Raw genomic sequence first — 26,236 nt, 5'->3', positions numbered from 1 at the left:
TGAATTTATTTTTAAAATAAATTAAACTGACGGTACAACTAAAAATAATCGAAAACTACAATAAAACTGCCGCATTTAATGTTATCTGGTATTATTATAGTTTTTTTTAGACATAATACACAATAACAATTCAAATTCTTAAATAAAAAAAGTTCGTCACATGGTACACTTGGAGCATAAATTGTTTTGTGGAAATTAAGACATAAACCAAGAGAGAAGGCTATCGTCGGGTTGGTGTCCCGACTATCTAATACCCGTCACTCAGCTAAAGGGAGTCCGAGGGAGATGGATATGGGCATTTCCAGGGTGACGGACGCGACATTTTTTCAACTTAAATTTTAAAAATAACAGTGACATCTCTTGTTCGATAGCTCAGAAAAATGGTGAAAAAATGAAGATTATCTATCCAGCCAGTTTTTAGAAATAAAATAAAATAAGTGAAATACGGACGCGACAAAAATAGAACTGCAATATTGAAAACTTTAGAAAAACCTTAAAAAATATTATTTTGGGTTTTTTTTCAAGAATACCTGTTAAGTAACAGAACACATCAAAGCAAGTTCGGTGGCAAAACATTCAGCAATTTTTTTTCTAAAACTAGTGCAAGAATACAAACGCAACATGTTGCTACTTAACAAAATATTGCAACTTTTTATTTTGTTAAAATGTTGCATAGCTATTATACGTGTTACTAAAGTTCGTACTGTAAAGTTTGGTTAAATTATTTTAGCCTTATTCACATCTTTTTAATAGAAACATAGTTTTTATATAGCTCGTTCTATGAAAATTATATGACAAAGTGTTTAGAGCTTAATTAAATTCTGCAGTGCAGAAATTTAGCCAAAGTACATCTATTAAAAAATATATTCCTTTTTAAAAAAAGGTAATCTTATAAATATGTTGCACGTATAGGTAATTTATAAAATTACGTTTTTAGTGGGAAAGGCTGTAACGCCCATACAAATTTCGAATTGCCCGGTAATGGATGCATGGTGTATTTTGGAATCTGTGCAACACTTTTACATTTAAATTGTAGTGGTAACGAAAATTCCCCCACTTCTTTGGTACGGAATGTAAAGAAGCTTAATTCTCGAACATATTGAAACAATTCTAAAGGACTGGATAAGTGATTTTTCTCTGATGGCAAAATTTGTTGTAAATTATATAAATATTATTAAACAAAGTTTATGAAAAGCAAAGCCTTCGACGTTGTTCATAGCTTCAAATAAAACAATTAGCTTTACAAAAAATTATGAACAATTGTTTTCTAGTAATAAACGAGGACGGAAGCTAACTTCGGCTTACCAAGCAGATTTCACGAATGAAAACTTGACTAGAATAGCAACTGTTGTGTATGCCAGCAGCATATACACACTGCATTCGCCAGTCACACGTCAGCAGTCAACGGAGAACAACGTCGATCTCACAAGTCACATTCATTCCTTGTATACACTATTCATCAACATTATTTTGCAATAAATGTAATTAGATATATAGCTCGCACATATCTAATATTGGCGACGAGGATGGGATTCTAAGTTCGCGAGCAATTCTTTAAAAAGTTAAGAGGTTAAAACAATAAAAAACAGTGACGCCAGACGCGTGTGTGTACTCGTACATACATAGTTGCCGTTACTCGTGACTCCTTCTGTTCTTCGTACGAATAGAAGTAAAGCGACAAATGCAAGTGGAATTGCCGCCGAGGCAGAAAGTTCAGAGCAAAAGGGAGTGCGATTAAGCTATACATACATACATAGCACCGCAGCTCCAGTTAAACGCTTAGTTCTCATTGCGAGGCAGAAAGTTCAGAGCAAAAGGAAGTGCGATTAAGCTATACATACATACATAGCACCGCAGCTCCAGTTAAACGGTTAGTTCTCATTGCGAATGGAAGGTCAAAACGGAAACGACCAAAAATTGAGTGGACGTGCCGGCGAGGCAGAAAAGTCATTAAAAGAGGAGTGCGATCAAGCTACATACAGCGCCGCAGCTCCGGCAGCCACAGACAAAACCACAAAATCGAGCGAAAAAATTAAAATTATGTCAACGGTGGGCAGTTTGGAGCCGTTTGATTTGGATGAACCACACAAATGGACTTCGTATAAAGAGCGTTTCAACATATACTTAGTGGCCAATGATGTCAAAGAGGAAGGACGGAAAAAAGCCGTTTTTCTCACACTGGCCGGTGCGCCACTCTTCGAACTCTTGACATCATTGGCATCTCCAACGAAGGTCAGTACATTGGAGTTATCAGACATTTTTAAATTGTTGACTGATCACTTGTCTCCACGCCCGTCGGAGATTGCCTCATTTTTCCATTTTCATAAACGTGACCAACATGTGGACGAGTCAGTCAACAACTACATGGCAGCACTACGCACCCTGGCGTTGGACTGCAATTTTGGCTCATCTTTGGATCGCATGCTACGCGATCGATTTGTGTGCGGAATGAGGGATGCGTCCTTGCAAAAAAGTTTCCTAGCTGAAGCCGATCTTACCGTTCAAAAGGTTTTAGAGCGTGCTATTACCAGTGAAGCCGCCTCAAACAGCGCTTTGGCTATACGGCAGTCCAATCATTCACAACACAGTGATTTCCAAAGTACCAGTGACATGCATGACGTCACTGCAAATCAAGTGCGGACATCCCAGCATAATTCTGCCAGCGTCAAAGGATTTTGCATCGGGTGCGGAGGCCAGCACCATCGAAAACAGTGTCCATATCGTGAAACTGTTTGCAATTCTTGTGGCATCAAAGGCCACATTCAACGCGTCTGTCGTAAGACGCAAAATTCGACTTCAAATACATTCTCATCAGGGTCAGCTACACCCTCACGCAGTTCATATCAGCGGAAATCAGTTCCCGGAGAAGCAACAGTTCAACAAATACTACCGTTGTTTAATCAGAAGAAATCAGTCGACATTATTATTAATGGGAAAACTTGTTCGTTCGAGGTCGACTCAGGATCACCAGTTACAATCATGAAAGAATCCGTCTTTAATTCAACTTGGCCGAACGGAAATCCAGGCCTGTCGCAGTGCAACCTACCTTTGAGTGATTACCAAAAAAACTCAATTCCAGTAAAAGGAGTCATAGATGTATCAATCCATTACCACAATCGGAAAATAGATAATCTGCCATTAATAATTACATCTGGCGGCGGGGCAAATTTAGTTGGCTGCAACTGGTTTGAACCTATGGGAATTCGTTTAGAGGGTATCCATACCCTTAACAGCCACATCAGTATCAAGGTCGTGTTAAACAAATTCGAACATCTATTTTCGAACGAACTGGGTTGTTATACAGGACCGCCTGTGTCCCTACGCATAGACACTACTGTTCCGCCCAAAAGACTTCCCCCACGAAGAATTCCTTTCGCCATTAAAAATCTTTACGAAGAAGAAATTAATCGTCTATGCAGTCAAGGCATTCTACAACCAGTTCAATATTCGAAATGGGCAACGCCAACAGTTCCCGTCATAAAAAAAGACGGGTCAATTCGAATCTGCGGTGACTACAAATCAACTGTAAATAAAGCAATTCAGCCACACGGTCACCAGATCCCAGCTACTAACCAATTATTAGCTTCGATCGAAGGTGGATCGATATTTGCAAAGATTGACCTCGCACAAGCCTACCAACAACTCGTAGTTGATGATGATTCAGCGTTACTCCAAACAATATCCACTCATAAAGGAGCGTTTAAGGTCACACGACTTCAGTTCGGAATCTCATCAGCACCGGGAATTTTTCAAAGTCTAATCGAAAGTATTCTGCAAAATATTCCTGGAGTGCTGCCGTACTTCGATGACATCATCATTATGGCGAAATCAGAAGAGGAACTGGCATCACGTCTAAACCAGGTGCTATCTCGTTTGGATCAGGCTGGACTGCGCCTCCGAAAAGACAAATGTGAATTCGGCGTACCATCTGTGGAGTTTTTGGGTTTCAAGATCGATGCCTTGGGGATTCGACCGTCAATTTCTAAAGTCGAGGCGATTCAAAACGCACCAAAACCGAAAGATAAAAAAGGATTACAAGGATTTCTCGGACTGGTCAATTTCTACCATGCATTTCTACCACACAAGGCCACGGTAGCAGAGCCGTTACACAGACTTTTAGACAAAAGCGCGCACTGGTCTTGGAATCAAAAACATGAAAAGGCTTTCATCTTGTTAAAGCAACTTATTACTTCAGACGACCTTTTAATTCATTATGACGCACGATTGCCATTAGTACTGACATGTGATGCTTCTCCATATGGGCTCGGGGCAGTACTTAGCCACAAGATGCCGAATGGATCGGAGAGGCCCATTGCATTTTACTCGCGCACATTGTCAAAAGCTGAACGTAACTATGCCCAGATCGATCGAGAAGCCGTCGCCCTGGTGGCCGGAGTTAAGAAGTTCCACGATTACTTGTATGGCAATGTTTTCACACTGGTTACGGATCATCGCCCGTTATTAGGAATTCTTTCTGCTGCAAAACCAGTCCCCAATGTTATTTCGAATCAAATGCTTCGTCGTTCGATATTCCTGAGTGCCTATAACTACGATTTGATTCATCGTGCTGGATCGAAGATCGGCAACGCGGATTTTCTTAGCCGTTGCCCAATGTCATCATCCGGAGAAGTTAAACCTGCCGAAGAAATAATGATGATCGAACTGGCTGGTGTCCCAGCTGTGAGTGCTCAACGCCTAGCACTCCTTACTTCTAAAGATGCAGTACTGTCGAAAATTTTCAACTGGGTGTTAAGGGGATGGCCTTGCACCAAAATAGAGAGGTCAAATGAGCTATTTCCATACTATTCGCGCCGTGAGGAGCTATCCGCCAACAGAGGCGTATTGGTTTGGGGTAATCGAGCTGTAATTCCTCAAGCGGCCCGAGATCCTATTCTGATGGCACTGCATGCGCCTCATCCTGGGATAGTGAAGATGAAAGCCATAGCCCGCAGCTACGTGTGGTGGCCGAACATAGATGCAGAGGTCGAGTCCATGGTCAGGCAATGCAAGGTTTGCCAACAAGGGCGCAACGAGAAGCCTTCGACTGCAACACACCGATGGGAGTCTGCCAAGTACCCTTGGTCTCGTATCCACATCGATTTCGCTGGACCGTTCCAGGGTAAAATCTTCTGCTTGGTGGTCGACTCTTATTCAAAGTGGTTGGAAGTCGCCGTGGTGAGCTCAACGTCAGCCGCGGCAGCAATTAAATTTCTACGTCAGTTGTTCGCCACCCATGGTCTACCAGACGAGCTGGTATCGGATAATGGAACTGCATTTACTTCCGAAGAATTCAAGCTATTTACGGAGAACAACCTCATTCGTCACATTAAGTCTGCGCCTTTTCACCCGGCCACAAATGGACAGGCCGAGAGAATGGTTCAAAATACAAAGAACTATCTCAAGAAAATGGGCAGCAATACAAGTATCGACCTCAACCTATCAAGATTCCTTTTTAGTCAACACACGACGCCACATGCAATTACTAATCGTTCGCCATCTGAATTAATGTTTAACCGAGAATTGAAAACCATTTTCGATAAGCTTCAACCTCAAGAGATGTCGTTTGGTAAGGTCGAAAATCCGGCACCTATTAAACCTTTCATTACAGGCAGTACAGTGTGGGCCCGTAATTACGCGGCTGGACCCAAGTGGGTGGAAGGTTGGATAACTGCTCAAACGGGACCAATTTCATATAATGTCCGTTTAAACGACGCAAGAGTGATCAGGAGACATCTCGACCAGTTGCGAAGTCGCGAACCAGCTTCTTCAATGGAGGGCGAATCACTATTCGCGAGTTCATCGGATGACGAAGCCGAACCGATAATCGTGAACCCTAATATCGTTGAGTTACAAGAAGATCCAGTACCAATGGTTACCACTGACCTACGCGAACCACCACCGTCATCTGCTCTGGCCTTAAATTCACCGGATCTACGCCGATCAAGTCGTCATAGAGTGGCGACACAATTTTACCAATCATCCGGGTGTTAAGGGGTGTTGTGTATGCCAGCAGCATATACACACTGCATTCGCCAGTCACACGTCAGCAGTCAACGGAGAACAACGTCGATCTCACAAGTCACATTCATTCCTTGTATACACTATTCATCAACATTATTTTGCAATAAATGTAATTAGATATATAGCTCGCACATATCTAATAGCAACATTAATTAATAAACAACAAGATATTCTATAATTGAAAAAAATAAAAATTAAAATTTTTTTCCCCTATTTTTCCTATGGGAGCTATATGATATAGACGTCCGATCGGCACGCGCTTTTACCCTGACCAAGGTGTGCATAAAAAAAATAGGATTTGGAAAGTTTCATGGGTATAGCTTATATTCTGCGCGAAATATCCTGAAAAACGTCAAATTTTGACCGATTTCACCCTATTGTTCCTATGGGAGCTATAAGATATAGACGTCCGATCGGCACGCGCTTTTACCCTGATCAAGGTATGCGTAAAAGAATAAGATTCATGTCAAAAGCTCTTACACTGAGCGAAATAGGGTCTTTGGCACCAAAAAATCGACTTTGCGATTTTTACTATAAAAACTGGTTGGATGGATTTAATTCAAACCTTTTGTATATTATTTAGTGTCATTTAATTAACATCCACTAATTTTTATAGCCGATACTATCGGCTAAAATATCGGTGGCAAAGCGATTGCTGGAACACTATTAAAACAAGAAAGGAAGCTACCTTCGGTCAGCCGAAGCTTATATACCCTTGTAGATAAAAGAATGCTCACTCGGTGCAGTTCCAGGGATTCCAGATTTAGGGCCGGTTTCTCGAGTCCCTGTCAAAGTCCCTGATAGCTATCTGTTCGAAAAACTTAAATACCAGATAAACTGTTCGTAAAAGCAAATCCGCTTTCTCGACTGCTTTAATTTATCTGAACGAGAAACAATTACAGAGTGCTGTTAACGCACAGAATTGTGCTGTGAAGCGCAAAAAATGGCATGCTTCGATTATTTCATCAGCTGTTTGGGTATAATTTAAAGGAAAAGTCAGCTGTGATTTCGTTTCTTCTTCATAGTTGGCTTTGGGAAATCAGCTGTCATTCTATCGAGTCGAAAACGCTTAACAGGGACTCCGAGTCCCTGTCAAAGTTAGCTCTCACATTTATGCTCTAGAAAGCCAAAATGCCTTAGCAGGGACTTTATCTGTTCGAGAAATGTTAGCCGGCACTCGAGAAACCGGCCCTTAGAGTTTCTATTTGTTTAAATTTTGTTTTTAAGTAGTCAAGAATCAAAACGCCTACTTCCTACAAAGTTACAATGAATTTTCTTAAATTTGTTTGAATATTCCTATGGGAGCCTTAAGATATAGTGGTCCGATCCGGCTCTCTCCGACATATGTACTACCTGCAATAGAAAGAAGACTTTCGGGAAAGTTTCATCGCGATAGCTTTAAAACTGAGAGACTAGTTCGCATAGAAACGGACAGACGGACATGGCTAGATAGACTCGGCTATTGGTGCTGATCAAGAATATATATACTTTATGTGGTCGGAAGCGTCTCCTTCACTGTACCTCCGCTAAAAATGATCGGATTTGCATTTTGTTTTTACATTTCGCTTAAGAATTAAAAAAACCCGCCCCCTATGAAGCGCTTTTTAAAATTTTTTATTTTTAAGAATTTTTTTTTGATAGTTTAAAGTCAAAAATGCGTTTTTCACCTAAAAATTTTGACTTTCGGCTTAAAAATAAAATGTTTAAAGTTAAAAAATAAAAAAAAACGCTTCATAGGGGGCGGGTTTTTTTTTATGCAGAAAAATATGCGACAAATTTAAAAACGATCGGTTGAGCAGTTTAGAAATGAGGATGAACACGGACTTTCAAAACGTGGTTTCGAGAAAAACGCACTTAAAGATGTACTTATGTACCTAAAGACTAGAGGTTAGGGTACTAGTTTCAGCAAAACTTCAAAAGTTTTTGTCCGATTGACTTAAAACTTTTTTTTTATACTCTTAAGATGTTAATCTACAAGAAATTTTTTTTTTTTTTAAATCGACTTTTTTTTGCAAAACACTACCCTGATTTTTTGAGTTCTAAAAATTTTATTAAAAAATTCTGATCTGCGAAATCAAAATTGGCGCATAAAACCTGAATCATTCACAAACTCGGCACAATCATTACGAATAATTTAAAAAAAATTGAAGAAGATCGATCAAATAGTTCTTGTGCAATCGTGGTCACAGCGAAGGCACTTTTGGAAAAACACTTTGAGATAATCGCATTCAAAGTTTTACGTTGAGTATATGCAACTATTGAAGTCAATCGAACTATTATTCGGATCTCTATGAAAATTTGGGAAGATGTTCTCTAGGGGATATACTTTAGGATACAGCAAAAAAAAATTCCGTTTTTAAAAAAAAATAAGTATATAACCCCTTAAAGTAATTTGTTGGATTGGTTGCTTAATCTTGAGACTTCCACAAAAAGCATGGCAATATTTCGAAAACACATAAAAATTTTGCTGAGATATACAGTATGTGTTGCTCGTGTTTGAAAGCTGCATATCTTTATGTTAAAGATTAAAATTTGAAAGGAAATGTAATTGATTCACAAAATATAGATCCCAATTCTATTTTCAAACCAAAAAAGAACATTTTCTGCCAGCTTTTAGTTTTTGGTGTTTGTTGACTTTTTCCTGGAAATACCTGTGGCGACCAATCTGGCAACCCGAAGCGAACAGCTGAGGTCATAAAATAACTCAGGATCGATATCAAAATTGGATGGATATCGATCTCTCTCTCTTGCGGCGCAACTAGCATATAGTACACACAATTGTTACTCAACCGATTAATATTAAAATAAAGTTAAGTTAAGAGTGAATCTCTACATTGGTGTCCCCGCAAACAAGAACAGCGCAACAAGCACTATGAATGACAGCCAAGAGAATGGAAATGTTTCACCAGCCTCGCCCGACTCGTTTGAGACTCCACATGGTAGCGGCAATGTCACGCCGGTTGTGGAGACAATCAGCACATGCAAGCTCCCTGCATTTTGGAAACAACATGTTCCGTTATAGTTTCTCCAAGTCGAGGCGCAATTCCAATGCAACCGTATCACATCGGACAATACTCGCTACTATCACCTCCTTAGCGCTTTAGACGTTGAGGTTATGTCCGAAGTCTCTGATGTTCTCGCTCAGCCACCGGATTCCAATAAGTATGAGCACCTTAAGTCGATCATCATTCAGCGCTTTACAGAATCCCCGGATCGACAACTGCAGCGTGCCTTACTTAAGCTAGACCTCAGGGACAAGAAGCCCTCTCAGCCATTACGGCAAATGACGACACTTGCTGGCGGTCGCGCATCCAGTGACGCCTTATAAGTTCGATGGCTCTCCCAACTCCCTCAGCATGTACAGCGAGGTTTAAAAGTTCTGCGTTCAGCTTCTATAGAAGAGCAAACTGAACTTGCCGACATTCTCATGGAGGACGAATCCACTTCTTTCGTTATGGCTGCTGGACATTCTTCATCTCAATCGCGAGGAAACAAATTCGACAAACCCCACTCGGTTTCTAGGGACTCCATGGACAAAGTAAAACGCGAACTGGCTGCTATCAAGACTTCAATGGCCGTTTTGCAAAATAATTGGCGTGCCAGCAATTCTAGCCAAGCCGTTCACAATAGAGAGCAAGGGCGAGCATCTCGTCTATGTTTTTATCATGCTAAATTTGGAAATAACGCTTAAAAGTGTACGCCGCCCTGTTCGTGGGCCCAGTCACAGGGAAACTAAAAAAGCTGTTATTCGTACAGGCAGCCGATGACAGCAGAAGTCCGAATGCTCGCCTCTCTAAAGAATATCGACTACACATTTACGATCGCTGCACTAACATCAAATTTCTTATTGATTCCGGATCAGTCATCTCACTCATTCCGCTTTCATTAGTAAAAACAAGAAAGGAAGCTAGCTTCGGCAAGCCGAAGCTTATATACCCTTGCAGATCATTCTATTAATTTACAAATCGCAAAAATGTTAAATTTCTTATTATTTCACATTAATTTTTCGATCGTTTCTATCACAGCTATATGATATAGTACTTCGATCTTTTAAAAATTAAAATCGAAATTCGGAAATATTTCAAAATAGTCATATCCCAGAGTAGAAGGGAATGTAATAAAAACCAACAAAGATATAATTTTTTTCCCATTAATTTCCATTTAATTTTTCGACCGTTCCTATGGCAGCTATATGATATAGTGATCCGATTTAAAAAACAAAAAAACCGAAATTCAGAAATATATAAAAAAAAAATATAAAAAAATATTCCCAAGAGTGGAAGGTAAAATTTCAAAAAACACCGGAGCTAGAATTTTTTTACGTTTTTTTTTTTTATCCTTCCTATGGGAGCTATAAGATATAGTTGTCCGATCCGGTTGGATCCGACATATATACTACCTGCAATAGAAATACGACTTTTACGAAAGTTTCATCCCGATAGCTTTAAAACTGAGAGACTAGTTTGCGTAGAAACGGACGGACAGACGGACGGACAGACGGACAGACGGACGGACAGACGGACAGACGGACATGGCTAGATCGACTCGTCTTGTGATGCTGATCAAGAATATATATACTTTATGGGGTCGGAAATGTCTCCTTCACTGCGTTGCAAACTTCTGACTGAAATCATAATACCCTCTGCAAGGGTATAACAAGAGAGAACGCTATAGTCGGGTTAGTGTCCCGACTATCTAATACCCGTCACTCAGCTAAAGGGAGTGCGAACGCTGTACTCGGGTTGGTGTCCCGACTAATAATCGTAACTCAGCTAAAGGGAGTGCGAGGGAGATAGATATTTTTTTTTTATTGCGTATAACTTTTTAATGAATGGTCCGATTTGAAAAATGTCTTACATTTCGATAGGTATAAATATACGCAACAAAATTGCATTTATACTTCTCGGAAATCTTTAAAGATGTGGGCGCAGGACCCATTTTAAAATCGTTAGTGGGCGATTGTGGGCGTTAGAGGGGGCGTGGCGCTCGGCTGAATTAAACTTGCGCTGCGTAGGAAGCCAAAGAATATGTGTGGGAAATCTCAACCTTCTAGCTTTTGTAGTTTCTGAGATCTCAGCGTTCATACAGACGGACAGACGGACATGGCTAGATCGACTCGGCTAGTGACGCTGATCAAGAATATATATACTTTATGGGGTCGTAAACGCTTCCTTCTAGCTGTTACATACTTTTGCACGAATCTAATATACCCTTTTACTCTACGAGTAGCGGGTATAAAAAGCTCATTGTGTTATAATCAGGCTCACAAATTAATTGTGTGTAATTTTTATAAAGTTTTTTTTATATTTTCAGGAGAAAAAACGGAGGACACAGGCAAATGTTTAGGAAAGGCGATGATTAATATTAAAAATAAATTAGTGAACCAGAAAACTAAACATAATAATTATAAAAGTTACTAAATAACTTAAATAACACATTTTTTAAAAAATGCAATGGAATATATGAATATGAAATATAAATATGTCTGTATTTTATTTTACAATAAATTGTTTTAAATTAAATTATTTATAACATTTTAGAAAATGTCATTCATGAAATCACCTATGAAACAGGAGACACACGTGAGACATCACAAGTGTCTTCGTAAAATGTCATTCAAGTTGTCATGATGGGACGGGGTCCGAAACAAATGTTCCTATACTTTTGGTAGAATATCTTAAAAACTGGGTATCAAACGGTACAATAAGTGTAAAATACGAAAAAACAAAATACAGTCCTAGTTAGTCGCTATTGGCCAAAGACCATTTTTTCTTCCATTTCTCAAATTTGATTTGAAACTAAAATAGTATATTATACAGTACAGTAGTATATCTTTTATACTTTTTTAAAACGTTTTTTGAACATTTTTCTTAATATTTGGAAAGTTTCATATGCGTCTCTTTGCTCTCTCAGCTGCTTGAGACAAGAAAAGTTAAAAAGACGTGGTTCCAGATGTTGTACTTGTCTGTACCCCTGGTAAAATTAAAGCCCGTTATCAAAGTTTAATTTTATATTCTGAAATGCTTTGACTGAAGGTTAGTTTCATTTGAGCAATTTAAAAACAAAAACAAATTTATAGCTTACGGTCCTCACCACCAAAAATCGCGAAAAAATTATCCTCCACGGACCGCGATTTCTTTAGAATTTACATAAAGAAATATAGGCGCGGACTGCCATGGTTCTCTTGTAATCGAATTTCAAAGTTACGTGTTTTGCTATAAAAAAAAGTGTTTTTATAGGGGGCCAGACCCCACAGCCGCGATTTAGATACCCTCAATGGATCGCGATTCCTTTAGAATTCGCGTGACCATCGATGACCAACTTTTAAAAGCGAGTCTGAAGAAATCGCGGTTGTTTACTTACAGGAGCCAACATAGTAGTCCATGGACCGCGACCTATAAGAGTCGTGATTGCAGACAATTTTGATCTAACTCTGTAAAGCCTTAAATATTACACACTATAATTTCTGTTTTTTTTTTTATTTTATCATTAACATTTTCCCGCACCTCCATATTAAATCGGGAATTAAAGAATTGGACTAATTACTTTCAACGTCTGCATCTGCTGGATCCTAAATAAATAAATATTTATGAGAATATATTTAATGTAAGTTAAAAAAAAGAAAACTAAAAATTCGTAAACGCAAAATTAAAAAAAACAAGAAAGGAAGCTACCTTCGGCCAGCCGAAGCTTATATACCCTTGCAGATAAAGTAATACTCACTCGGTGCAGTTCTAGGGATTCCAGATTCAGTGTTCCTATTTTTGAATTTTGTTTTTAAGTAGTCAAGAATTAAAACGCCTACTTCCTACAAATTAACAATAATTTTCTTATATATGTTTGAATATTCCTATGGGAGCCTTAAGATATAGTGGTCCGATCCGGCTCGCTCCGACATATGTACTACCTGCAATAGAAAGAAGACTTTCGGGAAAGTTTCATCGCGATAGCTTTAAAACTGAGAGACTAGTTCGCATAGAAACGGACAGACGGACAGACGGACATGGCTAGATAGACTCGGCTATTGGTGCTGATCAAGAATATATATACTTTATGTGGTCGGAAACGTCTCCTTCACTGCGTTGCAAACATCTGACTGAAATTATAATACCCTCTACAAGGGTATAAAAAGCCATAAAATTTAAAAAAAAAAATAGCCAATGAGGATTTTTTATTTTCCTTATGCCTAGTACTGACTTCAATCGAAATGCCTACGAAATGAAAATCTCCATACAAATTTTTGATCACGGAATTTTCCGCCTGTCATTTTTGTATAGAAATTTTCGTTTCGTTGCCTTTTTGATTGAAGTGAGTACTAGGCGTAAGGAAAATAAAAAATCCTCATTGGCTATTTTTTTTTTTTAATTTTATGTCTAATTTTTTTTTTTTTTTATTTTGCGTTTACGAATTTTTAGTTTTCTTTTTTTTTAACTTACATTAAATATACTGAGTACACTGAAAAGCATTATGACATTTTTTATTTCAGTTTTTCTTTTGTTTAATGCTTACATTGCGTTCAAAATTATAAATATCGTCTGTGGCTGAAATGTATAATATATTCGTAATGGGCTTTTGTGACGGCCAAGACTACAAAATATGTGAGGGGCTGCCTAATAGTGCCAATATACATATAACGTAATTACAATTTCGGTGATTTTTGAATTTTCGTCGCAGAATTTGATCTCAGAACTTTTGTATGTTGAAGGTGCGATCGTGTTTTTGTTTGATCCGGTTTGATTGGAGACCCGTAACTGGATGACCGTAATTGAGTCCGTGGAACGCTGCGAGACACGTTCTTTATAAGGCCGGTGCGACCAAATCTGTGGCGTTGCGGAGAGGACATTTCTTGTGAAAATTTTGTGTACGACGGTTTTCCTGTTCGAACGACGTGAATGGACTCTGCACTTGGAAGATCTGAGTAGCGGATAAGCACTGATGGCTTCTGCCAAAACGCACTCCACAAGCAAAGTATGCGATCTAGGGCAGTTCCGAAATTGCAGTCCACGGCTAAACTCCGCCTCGTTTGATTGCTGGTCCCGCTTATGGAAGGCGAGGGAACAAATGACCGGAATATTTCTGAAAATTTTAGCTCGCTGACCTGCCTTGGAGATGCCAGTGACGCAAGGAAGTTCGTACAATAGGGTCCCAGCCAGTGCGAGGAATGCAGCTTTCTCTATCTGCACGAAGTAAAGAACAACAGAACTCGGGCGGCCAAGCTAAAAATATCGGCAGGTTTTTATTCTGTTCGGTGCCGTTCTTCCATGTTCTCATTTTTGATATGACTTGGAATCAGGCTTGCACAGTTATTTCAAATCCTTTTGTGATATCCTATCCTCGTCGCCAATTTTATGTAAGCGCAAGCATATATTTCACTGTTAATTCACAAAATAGCGAGTTGATTACAGCAGTGCAAGACTTAATAGAAGTTTTGATGATGGGCAGTAGCTGCCCATTTACGCATACACAACAGTTAACAAGCCAATAATAGATCTGATATCCTGGAAGAATCGGGGGAGTGCTAGAATCTCAGTCTCGAGACAGAGAGATCTGAACGTTTTCAGAGAAGGTGAAGTGAAACAGTTAGAGCCTTAAACGCTAAGTACTTATTTTAACTACAAATGTATATAAACTTCGACTTGACGAAGCTAACTTCCTTTCTCGTTGTATAATTTTATATTTTTCTTTTAAAAATATAGATAAACATTTAAATGTTAAGGTCTTTAAAATTAGAGTTTATGAGCCAAAGTTTTGCGCTGGCTTATTAAATCTTGTGGACTTACCGTGTCATTATTTTCCTGAATGCACAGGCAAACGACGTCTTCTCTTAGAAGTCTTACAGCAGTATGCAGTGGATATTTTGTTTTGCTTCTAAGCATTTCAAACAATAAAGGTCCTGACATGTGCTCAAAGTCTTGCGTTGAAAGGTCGTCCCAGTGGGTTGATATTATTCCGGAGCAATATTCTAACAATGTTGAGGCACCTACTTCTTTAGCAACACAATAAAAACGTATACATGATCTAACTCCCACCGAAGCAACTAATGCCCGCTCACAGAGTCCTAAAAGAGAGGGTAAGCCAAATCGATGTGCGGCTCGAAGAAGATCCAAGGCTAGTCCGTCATGCTGCAAATCAACTAGATCAGTGTAAATCCATCGCAAAAGAGCCACAACAACTTCCTCATTTAAATCCCTCCAGTCCAGCTCTTGTATGCTGCCCAAGACATCTCCTCCCCATTTTTCTGAGCGGGTATGTAGGACGATCTTATGTGCCGGAAATACTTTCGCTTGCGTTCGGATATAAATATCAGCATAGGTTTGACTGCCAAATAATGATGCCACAGTCAACGACAGTCGTGAGACCAAATTGCTGAGTCCTCCTGATGATTCTTCACTCCCTGATGTAGCAACAATTTCGTTATACTTGCGCTGTAGTTCTGCATAGCAGCGCTGCTGTTTTGAATATTCATCCTTTAACAATTCCAAATGTTTTTCTAATTGTTGAACTGAAGAACCCTCGTTTCTACCTTTAAATAAAAATGTAAGCAAAACAATTAATTGTTATATCAAATATATCTCCATGTTTCAAGTAAAGACAAGATAGAAAACTACAGTCTAGTGTCTAGAATATCAGATATCCGTTACTTAAGTAAAGGGAGTGTGAGAAAGATGGATATATGCAAGCAGCGAAGCGATTCTATACGAGAGTCCAGAGAGTCACCTAGCAGCGATTACATCACTATGGACGTTAGTCCATGTAGTAACGAAGCGCACAAAAAGAGTGTGCGAAGGCGACTACTATATAGCTGCAAAATTGAAAATCTGCTGTGATAGTCCGATCGTAATGAGTAATACACCAAATTAAAGGCATTGCTAGAACTTAAAGGATTGCATACCAAGACCTCAAGAAAATCAATTGGTTTGAAAGAGAGAGCGGTGAAAGTGTAAAAGTGAAAATTTAGAAATTTGGATCTGTTTGGGCCGGTGGGGATAATCGGACTACGTTAGTTGTATTCCTACTGAAAATGCGCTTAATATGAGGGGTCATATGAAAAAATCGGACGCTCCGTTCAAAAGTTTTACCGAAAACAAATTTGCGGGGGCCTAGTCAAAATGAAATTTTAATTCTGTTTGTCAGTTCGTCCGCTTGTCAGTTTGTCCAAAACATGTTTTTTAAGTTCTGAAAATTTGATATGACGTTCATCACATCGATATAAAAACTTTTGTTCTACCACTTTTAAAAAAAACCCGCTAGTTTAGCGGGAAAACAGCTATAAATGGCTAAAATTCTGAATATAAATGTAATAGTTAAAAAGATATGAACAAAAGAAAATGTTTTTAAACTTTTTTTTTTAGCTTTTTTTATTTTTTTAAAAACGGCTCTAACGATTTTTTTTTGTTAAAACTGTATAGCCCTTCAGATTCCTTAAATTTTGGTATATAACACATTACTCTAAAAAGTCTCGTTTGAAAGTTATTCAGAAACGAAAATCGCCACTTTTGCCAGCCCAACACAACTAACGCTGCCTAAGCATTAAATTTAGTATGTGCGTATCCAAACTGTATTTTAGGGTCATGGAATCATTTCAATTGTTTTAAGGAGTTCCAAATAGTAAACTTTTGTTTTACGTCTTTTGAAAAACCCTCTGCTTTAGCGGGAAAAAAAGCTAAATTTCGTTAGTTCGTAAGTTGTACACTACTGAAGCTACAGGCATGTGCTATACCTCGCTTAAAAGGTATTTTGAAATACTTAAACGCCTTTTTAACTTAATTTGTTTAGATACAATGGCTTACAAATTATGATTGACCAATTTAAATTTAAATGTAGGGGAGAGGTCTGTAGGTTGGTATACCTTTTGTTTTTAATCTGCCATTTCGACATTCACTTATGAAATTTTACGCATTTGGTACTGATCGAAAGGTTAGTCTATTGGCTTAATAAAAAAAAAAGAAATATTTTTTTTCCTTAGGGAAAACTGAAATATTTTTATACCCGTTACTCGTAGAGTAAAAGGGTATATTAGATTCGTGCAAAAGTATGTAACAGGTAGAAGGAAGCGTTTCCGACCCTATAAACTATATATATTCTTGATCAGGATCACTAGCCGAGTCGATCTAGCCATGTCCGTCTGTCCGTCTGTCCGTCTGTCTGTCTGTATGAACGCTGAGATCTCGGAAACTATAAAAGCTAGAAGATTGACATTTTGCATGCAGATTCTAGGAGTTCCTACGCAGCGCAAGTTTGTTTCAAAAGGGTGCCACGCCCCCTCTAACGCCCACAATCGCTAATATACGATTTTAAAAATTTCAATATTTCGGAAAAGTAAAAATGCAGTTTGATTGTGTTTATAAATACCTATCGAAATGTAGAAGAAAGTTTTTAAATCGGACCATTCGTTAAAAAGTTACGGCGGATCAAAGTTTAACCCACGAGTTAAGCCAATTATCTCCATCTCCTTCGCTCTCCCTTTAGCTGAGTAACGGGTATCTGATAGTCGGGGCACCCGACTATACCGTTCTCTCTTGTTTTTTTTGAAAAGTGCCAAAAAAAGACATTTTGAAAAAGAGGTCTGTAAGTTGAGACACTTTTAAAAGTCAATAATACTCACACAAAAAGTACTCCAAACTATAAGGAACTATTTATTTATGTTAATTTAATCAATTTTAGTTCGTCCTAGATTATTTCCAATCCATTTTTTAAGAACTTAGACCAAATAACAATTAAAATCAAAAGGCTCTTTGAACATTCCTTTTTCCCCTAATATCAAAGAAATGTACTAGGCAGAAAGCGACCTCTGTTGGCCTAAGGCCTTTTTGTATGAAAAACGGGTGTCTCAACTTAAACGCTCAAATTGTCTCAACTTACACAAAATGGGATGTTTCGGGAAAAAATTAATAACTTTTGTTCTGACTGTCACATTAAGCTGATTATTTTTTTAATTAGTTAACAGTTAATATACTAATGTTTTAAATCTCTTACCAAGTTAATTTAAGGACGTTATTAACTTTAAATGGAATTTTGAAAAAAGTAGACAAAAACTTTTTTGGTGAAAAATGGTACACGACTCTCACACCTCTAATCTAATCTCTAGAGCCTGGCTTATAATGTTTTCCCCAACAGTTTTGTCCCTAAAAAGAACTACAAAGAAAAATATAAACAATTTTTTTAGTGGATAAGTTTTGAGAAAATTGAGTGTCTCAACATACAGACCGTCTCAACCTACAGACCTCTCCCCTATATAAATGTATACAATGCAAACTTCTGATATCAAATAAAAACACCTCTTAACGAGGTAAAAAACTAGTAACGATCGAACCTTCAACATACAAAAGTTCTAATATCAACATTTGTGACGAAAAATTATTACACTCGTCATTAAATAGACTTTCTAATATTTTCTCATTCGGAACGCTGCAATAGAAAATGCCTGTGAAGGGAAAAAGGCTGGAAAAGTTTGCTACCCAATAAATCAGTGGCCATGGTTGGTGGTGCTGGAGGTAGGCATAAAACACAAGTGGGTGGCGTTTTTGCAGAGCTCAAAAAGTCCAACAAATCTGAAAACATAAACAATTTTTATCGGACTATACACCGCCAGTGGACTGTGATCAGCGTATATGGCCCAATATTTACAATCATCCAACAGTTGATCGTCAACCTAACCTTCTTCAACATAATATTAGCCGCTTATACGATAGCTTTGTTCCAGTTAAAAGTAAAACAAGAGAGAACGATATAGTCGGGTTGGTGTTCCGACTATCTTTTATTAATGCGATTAGAACGTGGAATGTACTTCCCAATTACATAAAAAAACTAGAAGCGCACACCTAAAAAATAGCAGTTCCAGTTTGCTATAAGGTATATTATCCTATATAAACATTGCGACTTATCCCAAACTTCGATATATTTTTATTTCTCATTCTGTATTTTCAATAATTAATATAAAAAATGTATGCTATTAGATTTAAGAACCAATTTTGCTCAAATATAAAATTGTTTTTCAGTAGTGACTAGCGCAGTAATGTATAAGTTATTCAACTTATAGCGTTAGGAACAAAAACAATAAATAATAAAGCAACCAACCATACAGAGTCAGTTAAACGCGACAACGGACAGTGGACTGAGGGCAGTGCCCTAACAGCACTTATGCAATCGCAATTCCCAGGATGCACAGATGTCGTACACGCCAGCACGCACCAGATGGAATATTTTCAGCCATGTTACAGGCGACCAAGGAAAGGATCACCCCATTGCTATATAAAATATACTCGGGATGTCTAAGCACGGGCTATATCCCAATCCAATGGAGGACCTCTCGCATTGTCTTCCTCCCAAAAGCGGGAAAGTGCAGTCCCGCAAGCCCCAAGGATTAAAGGCCGATAAGCCTTACCTCTTTCATGACTTATGTCTTCCTCTTTCAAGACTTATGTCATCCAACCAACACGCCCACACCAACAGGAAATCTGTGGAAACGGCACTACACTCGCTAGTTGCAACCGTTGAGAGAGCCCTACACATTAAAGAATATGCGCTTGGAGTATTCATAGACATATCCGGAGCATTCAATATATATAATGGATTGCCTAGAAGCAACCAACACGCACACCGCAATAAACCTCTGGGTAAGAAACCTGCTTATCTGCAGGCGGATACATTCAGAGTGGGCACTGCTTCCATGGTTTAGGGGACACACAGAGGCTCGCCTCCGCACTATGGAGAATTTCGCTTCTTTTTGGCGAATATTAATAACTCCCTCAATTTTAAAGATATCTAAGTAAGACTTTATCAATCGTTCTTATTTATCCCAACGCATATTCTGTATGAATATCTATCGGATCAGACAACTATATCATATAGCTGTCATAGGACTGATCAGATCAACTATTTTTAAAGATAAATGCATAAAACTTGATGAGTACCGGTTTTATACGGTATTAAAACCACATAACAAATTTGGTTCAAATCGGACGAATATTTCTTTTAGTTTCATGGAACCGAAAATTCTCAGAGCTTACATGCCATTTCTTTTATTTTTTTGCTACAGTTATAGCTTTATTTTTATTTTTACAACCTTGTAGCTATTATTATAAGTGTTTTTGCCTTACTTTAGTAGATATTTCAAATTAAGCTATTATTATTAAGCTATTATTATAAGTGTTTTTGCCTTACTTTAGTAGATATTTCAAATTAAAGTCTATTGATATTTTCCTTCCACAGTGCAAACAAAGGGGCATTTGCAAAATTTGAGGTTATGATCTAAAAAACAAACTACATTTATTTTAAAGAGAATTCTTTACTCCTTAATTTTTAAAGGTTTGATGGATGGACTCCGCTGGACTCGTTTTGTATCTCTATTTAAAAATTAGTTTTCTTTAAAAATTTTGTGTTAGACCGGTCACAAAAATAATCGATAACAAGTAGCCCACGATTAATTTAGATTGTTTAATCACACAAATACTTAGTGCTCAGTACCATCCTTTGAATTAATTCCAAAAACTCCACTTAAATTCCTTTAAAACTCTTAATATTAACAATTAAATAGTATCAGCATTGCGTCGAATTTCTAAGGCGTGAGAATGCAACATAAAACAGCTGATATGACAGCTATAAGTTAGCAGAGGCGCCCTCTATTGAAATTTTTGAAATGTAACATTGAAGATTGGACTGTTAAAGTATTCTAGAAAACACATTTTTAGTTTGACGACTTTCAAAAAATGGTTTTTGGCCAAAAAAAGTGGTAAAATTTCCCATAGTGCTACGGTCGACGCACAGTGGCGTCTTTGGCCAAAAACGTGCAATAAATACTGCTCACAACAAACGACAGGTAATTAATCCACTAGTTCATCTATGTAACCCTTTTCATATCAGATTTTGTAAAAGTTATGCTTATTCCAATTATTTCCTGGAAAATTCCGAATGCTACCTGTTTCGCTGTAAAAATTAATTCCGATGTAATCCCAAGTTGTTTTACTCTTTGGTTAACTTAATATGTATGTTTCCACTTTCTCTTCATTTGAACAACATATCAGCGTCAAATAACTAGGGAATCCGAACATGCTCGCAGACTTTTTCCAGTCTACATACTCGCCGTATCCAAATCATTTAAATTCCGATTTCAGCTATTTTTTTTAGCTAACCCGCACGGACATTGAATACTGTCCTATAATACAGGCCGACAGTGTTTTTGGTGCAGCCCTATGGGACTGGGGATCGCATTTCAAATGTTCCAATCGTGAAATGTGGAAAGTTTATTAAGGTTTTGAAGAACAAATTTTTGCATTTTGACAGAAAGTGACGGCCAAAATCAAATATTTTTGGAATTAAACAGGTTTTGTTCCAAAAGGGCAGTTTATAAAAAAATGATTTTTTAGGTCTGTTTCGTGCATCTAATGAACTGAAAATGAAACATATCTCATTTTTTTAGTCGTTTTATCTACTATCAAAAAAAAAATAAAAAAATTAAGAATTTAAAATTTAACTATTTTTTTTTAAATTAAAACCGCATGTAACTTTGGTTTTTTCTTATTTATTTCCCCTTTTCCCTTATATTTTACGGTGTAAGTACTAATTTTTTTCCAAATCGATTTTATTTATTCAGAGTAGTATTTTAAAGGAAATTTTAGGGAATCACAAGCCATACATAAGTGTTAAGTGTTCCTTTTAAGCTGCAAATCAGATTTTAGCATGGATGATGACTTTGAAATAACCAAATCCAGGCTTGGAAACTTTTTGGATCGTCCAATTGGCCCAGACTTCTTATAAACATGATCCTAACTTAAGATAAAATACTAACCGTAGCCCCATTCTAGATTTAATATTTTAAAATTTATAAGTAACACAAGTGTACTTATTATTTTGACCACACCAAAACCGACCTATCGCACAAATGTAGGGCTAACATGGATTAGACAGGTTTTACTGTATCCATTGTTTATTTAAATATTGCAGAACAGAATAACCTTTCCAAATAAAAAGGTTTGGGAGGTCTGGCCTCAATAACTATAGAGATATCTCTTAGCAAGTGAGGGTGTAACGTGTGTATTTATTCTTTTGACCAGTAGTGTATATATATTTATGAAAAGGTAATAAAACAAGCTTTAATCCTGCATCATTAAATTTTTTGATTTTATTAGTTTCATACCTTTTATTCATGTTTGAAGTTGCAAAAAAAAAAACCAAATATTAATGTTACTCACTGTACAAATAAAATGAGGAAAAAAGGGGACGAAAGCTAACATCGGCAAGCCGAAATACCCTTGCAGATTTCACGAATGAAAACTTGACTAGAATAGCAACATAAATTAATAAACAACAAGAAAGGGAGCTACCTTCGGCCAGCCGAAGCTTATATACCCTTGCAGATAAAAGAATGCTCACTCGGTGCAGTTCCAGGGATTCCAGACTCAGCGTTTCTATTTATTTAAATTTTGTTTTTAAGTAGTCAAGAATCAAAACGCCTACTTCCTACAAAGTTACAATGAATTTTTTTATATTTGTTTGAATATTCCTATGGGAGCCTTAAGATATAGTGGTCCGATCCGGCTCGCTCCGACATATGTACTATTTGCAATAGAAAGAAGACTTTCGGGAAAGTTTCATCGCGATAGCTTTAAAACTGAGAGACTAGTTCGCATAGAAACGGACAGACGGACAGACGGACATGGCTAGATAGACTCGGCTATTGGTGCTGATCAAGAATATATATACTTTATGTGGTCGGAAACGTCTCCTTCACTGCGTTGCAAACATCTGACTGAAATTATAGTACCCTCTACAAGGGTATAACAAAATATTCTATAATTGAAAAATGGGAGCTATGTGATATAGACGTCCGATCGGCACGCGCTTTTACCCTGACCAAGGTGTGCATAAAAAAATAGGATTTGGAAAGTTTCATGGGTATAGCTTATATTCTGCGCGAAATATTGTTCCTATGGGAGCTATAAGATATAGACGTCCGATCGGCACGCGCCTTTACCCTGATCAAGGTATGCGTAAAAGACTAAGATTCATGTTAAAAGCTCTTACACTGAGCGAAATATGTTCATTTTGTAAAAGCTATATGCGATTGTTCCTATGGGAGCTACAGGATATAGACGTCCGATCGGGTCGGTTTTCAAACTTGATCTGCGTACACATGTTTTAGGACGACTGTGAAAGTTTTAAGTCGCAAGCTTCTAAACTGAGTTCGCAAACGGTATTGAAACAGACATACAGACGGACAAACGGACATGGCTATATCGACTCCCCTATTGATCCTGATCAAGAATATATATACTTTATGGGGTCGGAAACGTCTCCTTCACTGCGTTACAAACTTCTGACCAAAATTATAGTACCCTCTGCTAGGGTATAAAAAGAATGCGACCAGTTTTAGACCAGAAAAATACTAGTCGGGGCAAAAAGTTAACTAGCTAGAGCTATAGGCCTGTCATCGAAAAGGCAACTGATTAATTTGTTACCAGTTTTGCACAAGTGGCTGTTAACCAATTTACTGTTACAACTGTTGAACCACGCTAAAAAAGTTTTCACAAAAAAACTGAACATTGATATTTTCTTCTTAAATAATTTTCTTCTCGTACTTTAAGATGTTTGTTTTTGCGCTTTATTTTGCATTTGTATGATCTAAACTAGAATATACAGCTCTTACCTGGAATCCCTTCACTACACTACACTACACTATCACCAGCAATGTAGGCTTGATCACCTACACACAAAAAAAAAAACTTGGTAAAATCAACTGTAATAATTGTCAAACAGGCCCCAACCAGCAAAATTGTCAATTTTACTAAGTAAATAGTCATTTCACAACAACAAAATACACACAATTAGCAAAGACACAAACCCAAAGCAAAAACAAATTACACGTAACTATTTTAATAGTTACGTAACTATCTTTGTTGGTCAATTTTACCAAGCAAATTTTTTTGTGTGTTTGCTTTATCTCTGATTTGGTGAATGGTAGTATTGAACTATCCGAAACTACTTTCGAAAGTTGGTTTTTACGCTCCGTCTAGACAACTTCGGAATTTTTATCCTGTTTTTCTCGATCTGCCGCGAACAAATTATTATGATTATTATAATGAGCCTCTCTATAGGGCTTTATATGAGTCTAACACACTTCCACAGTTGAATTTGTTCGGCGAACATGTTGGTGCGTTAGACTTTGGTGATAGTGCTCGCGTTCAAATTTCATAGAAATTTGTTCGACAAAGATAGAAACGATTCTATCCTGCCTGTGCTCGCGAAAATGTTCGTCAAACAAATTCGACTGTGGATGGCCTGCTTGAACCGACACTTTTTGCTCAATGTCTCTCTATAAAAATATACATATGTAAGTGCTGAAAATGAGCTGTTTTTGTGATAAATTGATGATGATTTTGTGTTAGTTTCATTCACTGATGAGTTGCAGTAAATGCTTATGTTAAAATCATCATCACTCATATAAAATCAAGCGCTTGGTAATGATTTATTGTTAGTAATTCACTATCAAAGAGGCGATGAACGGAACTGCAGAGTAAAAACCAAAACATTCCATGTACATGTTTACCTACAATGTATATTTGTATATTTATGTACATACATACATGTCAGTAAACAAAAGAAACCCAGTTGGGAAGAAAAATGAAATATACACAAATGTTTTAATTACATACCCATTATAAGATGTATTTATGAACAGACGTTGACTACAAAACAAGAAATAAGTCACTAAATTTAAAGGCGTACACCGCTATTATGCACTAGCAGCTGTTTATGTTCGTTCTTCAACTGGTTCCGACCAGAGTTTGACGCGTCTCGTAATCAATAAGACCCCGTTTCCATTATGGACGCGTCGCGTCTTCATACATTTACCATTTTCACGCGTCCAGTCCCATCAGTGCGTCCAGTTTAGCCATTAAGTGGCTATTTCTAGACATTTCCAAAAAACTGTGCAACATATTTTTTAGCTATTAGTTACAGATCTAGCCATTTTATATTTCTTTTAAACAATTTTTCCAACTAAGTAAAAAGCAAACAATTGTTCTTAATTTGTGAACAGCGTTTAAAAATTAAATAAAAATATTTTCTTCTACAATGCATTTTTGATCCAAAGACACCCTATGTCCTTAATTTTTAGGACAAAAATAAGGTGTCTTAGCTGTGACTTTAAAATTTTGAATGCACCCATCCCCTCGTGTGATTAAGTTAGATTGAATTTTTCAAAACGACCGTATAAAAGAGACATGTAACTATTTAATTCCGAAGAGATTATCAAAATCAAAGATACCGCAAATACCAGAGCTGATTGACTTTAGGCGTAGTGGCAACTTATGCTTAGAAAAGCACCATTTATCGAAATAATATGGTGGCAGGCCTGGACACCGACCCATGTCACATTTTTGGCCTGTGTTATTCCAGTACATTGTTCGGCTCATTCATTAATCAAATTTACGGAGGTGCGAGCAGGACAGACATATGCCAGCTGTAAAGCCTACTTCTCACATCGGCTAAGAGTTTTACTAGTCGAAAAATATAATTCTTTGTATGGTGACCAAAGTTTTCAGAGTTCACCCGAAATGCAAGAGGATTTTAAGGATTTTTGGTAACTGTATTAGATTCTAAGTTTTACATACAATTTGTTTTTATTTTTAAAATCCAAAAACCCGATCAGCGAAGTCGTAATGTTTTGAAGCTATTTATTAGTTTTAAAAACTTAAAATTACATTGGTTTACTTGAAAAACATTTTTGTGGACTTGGGTTATTTTACTAAGAAATTGATATCTCCAAGAACTTGCACTCCATTTGAAAATATTTGACCTTGACTTCTTAACAACAAAAGATCCCTTAGATCTGAAACAACATCGACTGCAGCCTCGCAAAATATTTCGGTGTCTGTACCATGCGCGGATCCACGGGGGTGATATGGGATATAAATCACCCCCCACTCGGGTGAAAAATGAAAGAAATTTTGGTATTCCAAAAGTATGCACCAAAAAAATGGTTCTGATATCACCCCCCCAAAAAAAAAATCCTGTATCCGTCTGTACCTATGTTAAATCCTGCCGCAGCGTGGATATAAGCAAATCGCTGCTTGGAAACTCTTCGAAATGGCTATTCCAAATTTGCTTCGCTGGAATGTCATGTCTGGAATTCAAGGATTTGTTTTTACACCTCTAAGAAGGCATCGAGCTACCGTCTGCCGCATTGCTTAACATTCTCAACGGACGGCCGAGTCCT

The 26,236-nt window shown here is 37.6% G+C and overlaps 1 protein-coding gene across 4 annotated transcripts in view; it reads right to left on the bottom strand.

Moving 5' to 3' along the window:
* Positions 1 to 24,861, bottom strand: part of LOC138913375 (phenoloxidase-activating factor 2) — a 166,559-nt gene extending 141,698 nt beyond the window's left edge. Inside the window, exons 1-3 of one of the 4 annotated variants that reach the window (XM_070216942.1) lie at positions 24,672 to 24,853; positions 14,802 to 15,544; positions 12,527 to 12,592 (exon numbers count right to left, since the gene is read on the bottom strand). In XM_070216942.1, the coding sequence (XP_070073043.1) occupies positions 12,560 to 12,592; positions 14,802 to 15,544; positions 24,672 to 24,675 (780 nt within the window). In that variant the 5' untranslated portion in view covers positions 24,676 to 24,853 and the 3' untranslated portion in view covers positions 12,527 to 12,559. Of the gene's footprint in view, positions 1 to 12,526; positions 12,593 to 14,801; positions 15,545 to 24,671 lie in introns of those variants that run through there. The other 3 variants (XM_070216938.1, XM_070216941.1, XM_070216937.1) reach the window with 3 other exon arrangements.
* Between the last annotated feature and the right edge of the window lie 1,375 nt (positions 24,862 to 26,236).

The sequence above is a fragment of the Drosophila takahashii genome, chromosome 3R, assembly GCF_030179915.1.
Source record: "Drosophila takahashii strain IR98-3 E-12201 chromosome 3R, DtakHiC1v2, whole genome shotgun sequence".
Lineage (NCBI taxonomy): Eukaryota > Metazoa > Arthropoda > Insecta > Diptera > Drosophilidae > Drosophila > Drosophila takahashii.
This window is presented reverse-complemented; position numbering and strand designations above follow the sequence as displayed.